General features: G+C 50.7%; 1 protein-coding gene across 1 annotated transcript in view; it reads right to left on the bottom strand.

Moving 5' to 3' along the window:
• Window positions 1–235: 235 nt before the first annotated feature.
• The window catches only part of MYO9A (myosin IXA), a gene marked incomplete at its 5' end in the record, with an annotated part of 151,817 nt that continues 141,463 nt past the window's right edge, over window positions 236–10,589 (bottom strand). Inside the window, 9 exons of the mRNA XM_084293197.1 lie at window positions 236–2,829; window positions 3,013–3,155; window positions 3,355–3,557; window positions 6,190–6,243; window positions 7,328–7,451; window positions 8,731–8,862; window positions 8,980–9,085; window positions 9,889–10,017; window positions 10,370–10,562. Of these exons, the coding sequence (XP_084149323.1) occupies window positions 2,378–2,829; window positions 3,013–3,155; window positions 3,355–3,557; window positions 6,190–6,243; window positions 7,328–7,451; window positions 8,731–8,862; window positions 8,980–9,085; window positions 9,889–10,017; window positions 10,370–10,562 (1,536 nt within the window). The 3' untranslated portion in view covers window positions 236–2,377. The remainder of the gene's footprint in view (window positions 2,830–3,012; window positions 3,156–3,354; window positions 3,558–6,189; window positions 6,244–7,327; window positions 7,452–8,730; window positions 8,863–8,979; window positions 9,086–9,888; window positions 10,018–10,369; window positions 10,563–10,589) is intronic.

Below are 10,589 nucleotides of genomic sequence, written 5' to 3'. Positions count from 1 at the left end.
TTTCCAGCACCAAACGGAAAGCCAAGAAGCAAAACCCACCTGAAGACATAGAAACGGGAGAAAATGTCACCTTTTGGGGGCACGTCCCCACGGCGCCAGCCCTCCCGAGCATCCCCCCTGCACCAAAGACATCACCCAGCGCCAGGCGCTCCTCGTTACAGCTCTTTAATAAGCGAGGGGTTCACTCGGCCACCAAGCCGCTTTGTACAGCCACACGGTATACGTCGGAGAAATATTACACAAAAATTGCACTTTATACAGAACGACGGCCTTATTGCAGGAGGGAAGGGAACAACATTAAGAAATTAAAGAGAACCCGCGGACGCGACATGACAGCTTGCCAGCTGCCCCCCTCCCCGCTGCCAGGGGAGAGATAAATCATTCTCCTTTATATAATTACGCTTTTATTTCTTTTTTTTTTCTTTTTCTTTTTTTTAACAGGTAAAATTTATAGAGAGTATGACACAGGATAATATATCCTCTTACAATACATACTTTGTTTTTTTTTTTCCTTTTTAATTTACACTCAGCATACTTATAAATTACTTAAAAAAATTTCCGTTAAAAATAATAATTAACAACACGCAGCCCATGTCCTTTCCAGTAGTAAGTACATTCACTTGGTATGAGGAGCGGATCGTCTTCAAAACCTAACCTTTTGCCCCCCAAAAATGGCAATTTACCCTTGAGGGGGAGCAGCTGGGCGCTGGATCCATGCCGGGTGGGAAGCGGCTCAAACACCCAATTTTCCATGATTTCTGGGGACCCAACGCTGACTGCACCAGGCTCTTGCTGGGTGCTCGTGCCGTTTCCAGACTTTTCCCCAGTAAATTCCTGCCCTTGTGAGCATCACCGCACCCCTGCCATGCTGTGCCCCGCTCTGGTCCTAGCACGGCCCCGGCCCGTTTCACCCAGCGACGGGGGTTTCATTCCTCCCAATCCCAAGCAGGGAGGCAGAGCAGGGACAACGCTTTCTTCCCCCATGCAGCTTAAATCATTTCCCCTTTCCAAAATTAAAAATAAAAAAAAAAAAGGAAGAAGAAAGGGAATGAAATAAATAAATAAAACATCCCTTGAAATAACTGGCACTTGGGCTGGGAAGAGGGGGCTGCACTGCAGGACCGAGCCGATGCCGCGAGCGCTGAGGGCAGGAGCAAGACTGGAAGGAGCCGAGCATCCCCAGCCCCAGTTAAACTAATGCAAAATACCCAGGAAGACACAATTATTGGTATTTTCCCTCTTTTTCTTGGCATTTAGGGAAAGGAGCTGAGCCTCAGCCTGCAGACGCACGGAGCGAGCAGCCTATCCGAAAGGGCAGATCCAGCATTTATTAATCCAATTAGCGTCCCCGGGCTCCTAATCTCTCCTCTCTTCCAGAGACCGCGGTGCTTCTCTGAGTACCCGGGCTGCAACCGAGCTGGTGCGGGAGGGATTAAGCCCCCGGTTGTTAGTGAGCGCTGATAATTAGCGCTATCGTGGGCACCACTTCCAAGTGACGCTAATTACAGCCTGGTGGATTTCTCGCCAAAGACGATGTGCGCGGTGACGTGCGCGCTGCTGCCAGGTGACAGGTAGGACAGCGGGACGCCCGCGGTGACCCCACTTTGCCCATCGCTTCCCTTGCCCTGGCACAGAAAAATAAAACTCCTGTCTGGGGAAAAATAGTTAAAAAATAAAAAAAATATTTACAATAAACTCCAGTAAGCCAGAATATAAACAGATAGAGCTTCAAGTAAGTCCTTGATTATTATTATCATTTTTTTAATACTGATGGTCTCAAAAAAACAAAATAAAACAAAAAAAAACAAGAGGAGTGTGGTTAGGTCACATTGAAAAACAAACGAACAAAAAAAGATGACTTTTGGCAGATTTCCTTAACGCTTTTTCATGCACTTGGCTTTTGCTTGAATGACACGATTACAGCGCAGGGGTCTCAGAGCCCACTCCCGCCGGCAGCGCGGCCGGACCCAGGCGCCTTTGTGGGCTTTTGGGCTTTGCTTTCCACGCATTCCTACTTCCTCGCTTGATGATGGGACCTCCAGCCACGGGCAGCTCGGCACAAGGGTTCGGCTGCGGCACTGTCACCTGGACAAAGAGCAACGCACCCTTCCCGAGGCGGGACCCAGGGCTTTCCATTTCCCCACCGACGTCCTTCTGTCCCTCCTCTGTCCCTCTGTCCCCAGGCCGCCTGCCCCGGCCGCTCCCGACCCCACACCGTTAAGGCCACTGCTGAATCCGTCCCCACCAGCCTTCTGGATTGAGCGCTCGTCTTCCTCTGGCGCTGGCGCCCAAGCAATTGGTGAGGAAGATGGTGACGATGATGATGGTGACAACAGGGGATGCTCGAGGCTTCGCCACAGGGCCGGGGGCTCACACCTCACACCATGAACTCGTTGCTCCCCAGGAGGACGAGCTGCTGGCCGGCGGCCCGGTCGGCCTCGGGGTTTCTCTTGCGGCCCGTGCCCCCCTCCGGCGGCTCTTTGGTTTTCGGGGGGGAATTCTTCACGCTCTTCAGTTTCTGCTTGCCCTTCTCCGGGTTGAAGGTCCCGCGGGTGGTGAACTGAGGGCGGTCGTCAGGTGGCCCCGAGGTGGGCTCGGGGGGTTCGCCCGGCCCCCCTGCTCGGTAGAAGGGCGATTTGGAGTACATCTGGAAGCGCTTGCGGGGCAGGTGGGGTAAGCAGGAGGTGGATGACTGGGAGGAGGAAGAGGAGGAGACGATGGAGGCGTCCGCCGTGTCCACCGCGTCCGGCCGCGTCCTGGGGTGCCTTCGCAGCCGGCTGGGCCCCTCCGCCTTGGTGGGACGCAGGGAGCTAAGTGCTATGCTTCGCTCTGAGGAACAGAGACCACGGGAGGGTTAGTGGCCTGGATCCGGCCTTTGACAGGCACCTTGTTATGGCTCGCCTGTCTCACTAACGCCAACTGCACTGCTACATGCACAGCAGGCAGCTTGGCTGTAGAATGGCCTAACCAAAAAAAAAAATAAAAAAAAATTCCAGGGAGGCTTTTACTCACCCGAACGATCGGAGATGGCTCCTTCAGAGTCAAAGTTTAGGTTTTCAGAGCTGTCAGCAGTGCCAATGGAGGCTTCGGATTCGAGCGTTTCATCATCAGAGGCACGGGGCTCCAGCGTCAGCATCTCAAACGTCAGCTCCTCCCTGTGAAAACCAACCCCGTGACCAAACAGGACTGAAAAAGGGGGGAAGGAAAACAAGAGGGATGTGGAGAAGTCCTCCAGCTTATCCCGGGAACAGCACACCAACCCTGGAATGCAACCACGCTCAAGTCATGCCCGAACTGAACCTATAGGCATTGGGGGTGGGAGTGAGCGTGGCTTGAATTGAAGGCCAGACTCACTTCTCCTTCTGCAGGCTTTCGATCTGCTCAGTCAGCACCCTCTCCTCCTGCTGCATGGCTGCTTGCTGCTGCTCTGTGACGTCCATCTCCATGGCCTCCTCGCTGCTCATGGTCTCTTCAGGGACATCCGACACTGAGGGCAGGCGTACGGCGACGGGAGAAGTCGGGCTGGGGTAGGTGCCACGCCGTATGCGTCCTTTGCCCTGGAGATAAATATCGGTGTCAAACAAGCCACCAAACAGGATTATTTGGCAAGCCTGCAGGACATCTCAGGCAACAGCAGCTTTCTCCCCTGAGTGTTCCACTCCCAAGGAGCAGAGGAGATGGCCCCAGCCTCTGCTTGCATCCCAGAGGCTTCAAAATCACACACCCAGCTGGGAGATGTACCAGGAGCACTCAACACGCTAGGGACGGCAGAGATGAAGCCAACGCACCTTGACCAGCTACACATGACCCAAAAAAAGCCAAGCACATGCTGCGTCTACAAATCCAGGCAGAGCGAACAACAGTGTTGGCTTTGGATGGAAGGAAATGCGGGCATGCACACGGAGACACTGCCTGTTTTTGGGGGGCTCACCCTCCCTGGCAGGGAGGTATCACGAGACTCAACACAATGGTGCAACAGGACGGCGGGTTGAAGAGGAGGAGGGTCTGCTAATCAGGTGGGAAATGGGAGGAAGCGCTGCATGAGAAAAGTGGGTGAGGAACAGCTGGAGAGCAGCAAAAATGAATGGTCAGGGAAAACATCATTCAAAAATGATGATCAAATGCAGCAGTGCCACAGCTACTGACTTGCACCTGCAGTTAAGGGGAGATTTAATGCAGCCATGCCAGCAGCCCCCGTGCTGAAGAACTCTGAGAAATCATTTATTTTTACTAGTATTAGACCTTCTGACTATGATAAAGTTCTCAAATGGGGATATCATGGATGGATACACATGCAGCTGGCCTCTGCTTTAACTTTGGAGGAACAGCTCCACAGATCTGCTCCACAAGGTAAAAGAAAAATACTGGTTTTGGATATGAAGGATGCTGTGTAGTAGCTACTGGGGCACACAGGTTAGAAAGATTTTAATCATGACTGACTTGTAACTGAACACAACTCATCTTCTGAATTCAGGATCCTGAGCTGACCATGTCTTAGGACACCAGTGCAAGGTAGAAAACCCATCACTTGCCTCCACTCCACTCAAAAGCTGCCCTTGTCCTTCAAACGATCATTTTATTTCTTAGATGGTGAATACGGATCCCCCTTCTAGTTCTTGCTGTACTCTGCCCTGTTCGCAAGCTCATTGCAATCCATCTTCTCTTCTCTAAGGATATCTAAGCACTGTAGCTGGGACACCTCTTGGTCTTTCTCACAATCCACATGCCCAGAACATGGTAAAAGAGACTCTTTTTTTTTTTTTCTTTGAAAGCAAAAAACTATCAGAAATGTGAGCAGGGATCTTTCTTCAAGCTGCAAAGCATCCCTATGCTGATGTTCATGGGACACAGCTCTTGTGGGAGGCAATGCTGAGCATTTCTTCCATCTGCAGTGTCTGTTAAGTTCTCCACCCCATAAAAATGCTGCTGCTTGGTGCTGAGACATGAGATTTGCTCCATTTTACCCTTTCATCTCCCAGTGTCGCACCTGGGAGATCTTTTCTCCAGCCGCAAAGAAGCTTCTGTGCCCCAGAGCAACGTTGCTCTGATGGCAACCTCATCACGTGGGCTTCTGAGCTGAGGCACAGCCACCTGAATCCTATTAGCAAAAACCCCTGAGCTCCCAAAGATCCCCAGCACCTCGTGTACTGCTCTCCCAGCCTACAGGGTGGTCAGCAGCGAGCGGATGCTGCAGTGACGACGTACACGTGGGCTTTCAGCAAAGCCCTCTCCTCTCCCGGCTGCTGCGAGTGGAAAATTTCCTGACGGCTCGGATGTGCGTTTGCTCAAAGCACAAGGGCTTGCGCCTCTGCCACTGGCTTTCCTGCGTCAACCGAGTGCTTGTCTGGGCTGAGATGAGGGCAACACCACTTTCTGGTGTATTTAATGCGTCTGCTAAGACTGGTGTTTGCTCCAAAAGCTGCTGAGCAGAGGGCTTGCAAAACAGTGTCCAGGGTGGCATGGTTCAAACCCAGGTCTCCTTTTTCCCCAAACAATTGTGGATGCAGAAGGGTGGGGAGAAGCATCATGGGCTGAAAGTGGTGTAAAGAGAAATAGCTCCACAAGCTTCCCCCTATCCTAGGACAGCATTTGTGGTCTGTGTCTATCCTATGTCTACCATGGTCTCACTGAGGAGTGCATTGCTGCAGTGGCTCATGCTGTGATAGAGAGGTGAGGGAGGGGTGGGGACATCAGGAGCTGCTGGGTCCCCAGATTCATCCTGGGCTGTCCCAGCCATCAGGGTGCAGCTGGCCTCGCATCCAGAGCCCTTTGGTGGATGCCTTGCCATCCCCATAGCCTGCAGGATTTACCCACTGTAGCCAACGCAACGGCTTCACGGCACGGTGCCTAAATGCATCCCGAGCAGAAATCGTGGGTGGAAGAGTCAAAGAAAGAGAAAGTCAGAGAAGCACAGAATGGAAAAACAAAAACACTAAAGGAAAACAAGATGTGAGGGCAAAAGCTGCTTTTCACGGAGCTGCATGCAGTGAGGGCAGCCCGTGGGGGAGCCCAGCAGATGCGACCGCTCCTGCTCCTGGGTGGGAACTGGCCGGTCCAAGAGAGGCGCCTGCACGGGGACAAGACAGGAACGTCACGGACAATGGCCGGTGGCACGGGGCTGGAATGAGCGGCGGTCACACACAATGGAGGGACGCGGCTGGCACAGAGCACCGTGCAGTTAATACATACCGGGATTGAACTGCGGGTTATGCTCATAAATCTAACTGCAATTAGTACGGGTTTCTGGATTAGAGAGGACATGAAAAGGAAAGCAGAAGGTTAGAGTGCACATGCCATCGCCCTCCAAAAGAACCATTTTTTGTTCATTTTTGTCTTTTTTTTTTTTTTTTTTTTTAACTGGGACGAGTGAGGCAGCTCTCTGCTGCACCTGTGCCAGCGCACAGCCGAGCCCCAAGCTTGGCAAAACGACTCCGGGAATTGCTTGGGCTTAGTCCCAGAAGCAGCACCCATGGTCAGAAATGCCCCAAGGGCAACAGCGGGCAGCTCGGCCCCATAGCATGAACCCAGGCCGAGTCTGTCCTGATCCCACAGCCACAGCCAAAAAGCCAAACGTAGCGCGTGTCGGCAGCCTGCTGGTGTGCCGGAGCAGACGGAACCAGACCCCACCGTCGCTCACCCCAGAAGCATGGAAGCTCAATGAGATGGTTCAGGAGCCTTGAGGGAGCTCAGTTTGGGTTTGGATAGCATTATTGAGCTTGTCTGCACCAAAAAGAGGACGAAGCAAGGCCGTGGTTATGGGTTGCTTCGGTCCAGGTCTCCCCGGTGTTTGTGCATGGGGTGACAGTGAGGTGGTTGTAAGCAGAGGGCAAACAAAGGCTTGATTCAACGTAGAACCCAGTTGTTCAAGTGTGTAAAATAAAGCCTGAAATGTAACCAGGAGCCTCTGAGCTCAAGCCACTACATCTCCACGGTGTCTTCTCTCAGGCTTCTGGCAAACTTTCCCCATCACCTTTGCTGGACTCTTGTTTTTGTGTAATTCCCTGAAAACCCGGGGAGCTGCCATAGGGCTGGGCACGGGTCCTGTGCTGCTTGGGGTGGGATGGTTTGGCAGGTGCAAGGGGGCAGGGAGGCTGGAATAAGCAGGGGGAGGTAAGGCAGGGTTGCTTTGAGTGAAAGGAGAGGACAGGAGAGAAGAGAGCGTCAGAGCCAGAGGGAGGTCTGACTTTCCCTGCTGCAAGACAGAAATCCTCCGGGGCTGTGACAGACACACCACGGGAACACCTGATCTCCTCCTGGCTGCAAATTCCCTTGGAGCAGGGAAGGGGACACGAGTCCGTGAGCAGCAGGGACGGGCGCAGTGTCTCACCATCGACCTGCGGATCAGGGACAGGCGGCTCTTGGCTTTGTTCTCAGCAAACTCCAGGCTGTTGATGTCCTTGAGACGAGCCTTGTATTTGTTCATCTGCTCGATGACAATTAGTTCTACGCAGCTGAGGGTAACGAAAAGAGAAAATTGGTGTCAGAACAAATTTTATCTGAGCTGCCCCTGCTTGGCACAAAGATCTGCCTTGCTTGAGAGCTCCAGCGTGCAAGGATGGAAAAACCCAAGGAAATTTCCTAAAAAGGGCAGTAAAGGACTTCGGATGGACCAAGGAACTTGGACTAGGGGAATTAAAGACCCCCAAGGATTAAAGCAGAGAAACTCCTGCCCTGGGAAGGGAGAGATGGGACAAGGAGAGGAAGATGCAAACCTGTGAAAGGCAGGTTGCTTCTGGGCTGCAAACGCACACAGACTTGTTTGCATGCAGCTGAGACAGTAACGCAGCAACACAAGCTCATTTAGCTGTCTGAACTGACTTTTTAATGCTGTTGGGATCGTGTTTGGGGAAAAAAAACTTTCCATGTAATAAAATTAGAGGATGTGCTATAGCTGAAGTCTACAAGAGAAAATACAATGAAATCCCTTGCTGGGACAAGTTTAGGAGATTTATTCAAACTCACTCAGAGGTAAGCAGGGGAGTCTAGTGGGAAAGTTTTTGGTATTTAAGGCCAAAAAAGGTCCTACGAGGTGGGTCTCCAAGCACGTTCTGGTCTTCAACAATTTTAATACACTTACTGGAGGCTAAAAACCTCTTTCAGTAGCCCAGCCCTTCACTGGATGGTTTCCCACTACGGTTCATCTCAAATGTCTCCATTATCCATTTTTAAATCTACTTAGTGAGACAGACTGAATTTGTGCAAGTGCTTCACTTTTTGTAAAACCTTTGCAATTATGTCAAATACCTTAAAGAAATCTAAGTAGACAGTATTGCTGCCTACCAAAAAAACTCATCTTCTTCTCAAAAGAACCCACAACCACAAACAAACAAACAAACAAAATCCCAGCAAATTAAGTAAGAATAAAGACTTAGTTGTCTAAATGAGATTAACCACATCAGCACAAACTCCACTTATTCCTGCTAAGATCTGCTGAGCATGAATGATGGAGAGAGCATGTTTTAAAATCCTGGAGAGCGAGTTGATCTGCTCTGGTGGATCCTCCCTTCCTTAATAATCCCCATTAACCACCACTTGGCTGTTGAGAAAACATTAAATACTTCCTTAAGATGCAGTTAATATGCAAAGCTGTACAGTGTTTGTCATTTCCAGGCTAAAGCTCTCTATTTCTGAGCCATCTGACAGTACTAAAGGTTATTGAGTCGCAAGTGGTGACGTGGCCACAGCCACGGAGCAGGAGCTGGACCATCCCGCCCAGCGCCACATCCTTACGTGGTTGTTTTACTGATGTCCTGAACGCTCTGCAGAGGGTCCGTCGTGTCGGGGCAGCGGAGGATGCAGGGAGCGAAGACGATAGCCAAGGCGTTAGCTGACATTCGGTTGGTCTCTTCCTGGAGGGCAATCCTAAAATAAAACAATAAATAAATACAAGGATTACAAGAGAAGCCAGGGATGAAGGCAGCTCCTTTGCCTCTGCCACTGGCAATAAGGAGCTGCAGCCTCCCCACTGGTCCTGTTTACCTGACGAGGTGGAATATGAGGCGCTCCAAAGTGCTCAAATGAGTGCGGGAGAGCTGGTCGATGACTGAGTAGACTCCCCGCACTGTCTCCTTCCTCTCCTGCAGGCCTGCAGAGAACACAACAGCCTTGTCACGGGCACTGCTGGAGGCCTCATTGCAGCCCCCGCCACCAGTAAGACATCTCCAAGCCATGGGGTCTGCAGCAAGGGCTCTCCTCCCCCTCATTCCTCTCTCAGCAGGTTCTCTCTGCCCTCCTCGCACTTGGCACGCTCTCAAACACACTTTTTTTTTTTTTTTTTGAAAGGGTTGTTTCTTAGAGCCGGGAGCTGTAAAGCATACTGTACTGCTAAAAATATTATGTTTCTACTTCTTTCTCCTGTTTAAAATGGTACATTCTTCATGCTTACGATCACCATTTAAAAGACAGACCTGGATAGCAGGTTGAAATCTGCTGAACTCTGATGGAAACGGATGCTACCATACACAGGGCTGAACTGCTTGTGTCTTTGAGTAAAAACAAAGCAAACAAACCCTTACAGCAAAAAACAGACTTTGAAACTGGACAAATAAGACTGGGTAAAATCAGATGCTTTGGGACTGAAGAGCAAGTAAAGAATTAGGCACATAAAGCAGCTGACATTTCCCTTAGGAAATGATGATCTGGAGATGATCTGTCCTTTAAAGATCACCTTATCCAATGCCTCACCACGGGTACGGACACCTCCCACTAGACTAGGTTGCCCAAAGCCCCATCCAATCTGGCCTTGAACACTTCCAGGGATGGGGGGGGGGGTTTCCACAACTTCTTTGAGGGTGGTGAGACCTGGGAAGATGTTGCCCAGAGTGAAAAAATTCTTCCTTATACCCAGTCTAAATCTACCCTCTTTCGGTGGCAAAGGATGTTCCTTACCCATCGCCCGCAGGAACTCCTCGTACAGCTCAAAGGTCATGAGAGGGTTGGGCAAGTCTCGGAGCCACTGCTTGAAGACACTGGCAATGACGTGGATGTTGTAGTCATCTAAATTCACATTATCAATGTCTGTTCGTTGGGGTTCAGCAGTGCATTGAGAAGAAGGCACAAAAACAAGAGATAATGATCAATATTAAGCTGTAAGTGAAGCCAGTGTGTGGGTAAGCTATACCTCTATGACAGAAAACATCCCTGTGCCACCACACTGCATTCAGCAGCAGGAAATCTGGCATCTGATTTCAGCTTTACAGGTTAAGACTAGAGGAAAACACATTTTCCAGGGTAAGGAACCTTGGGTGGGATCAGGATTTCTTTTCTTGCTGGCACCATTTCTAAGACAGAGCTTTCCCTCAACTGTAATTTTTTTTTGTGTTGCACCCACAAATAACAAGCCAGGTCTTCTGTCGTTTTTCCCTTTTACCCGTATCAAGTCCTTGCCGCAGCTCCTTGATCTTGTTGGTGGACCCTGATTTTCTGTAAATGCCCTCTGTGTACAGCCCATGCATTTCTATGTAGTTGATCAGCTTCTCCACCAGCACTGGCACAGCTCGCTCCTCGCTGGTCAGCCGGGAGAGCTCCACACCGAACTGCCGAGATGAGAGCTCGGGATCATACTGACAGGGAAGAGAAAAATGCAAAAG

This window comes from Netta rufina, assembly GCF_964035555.1.
Source record: "Netta rufina genome assembly, chromosome: 11".
NCBI classification, from domain to species: domain Eukaryota; kingdom Metazoa; phylum Chordata; class Aves; order Anseriformes; family Anatidae; genus Netta; species Netta rufina.
This window is presented reverse-complemented; position numbering and strand designations above follow the sequence as displayed.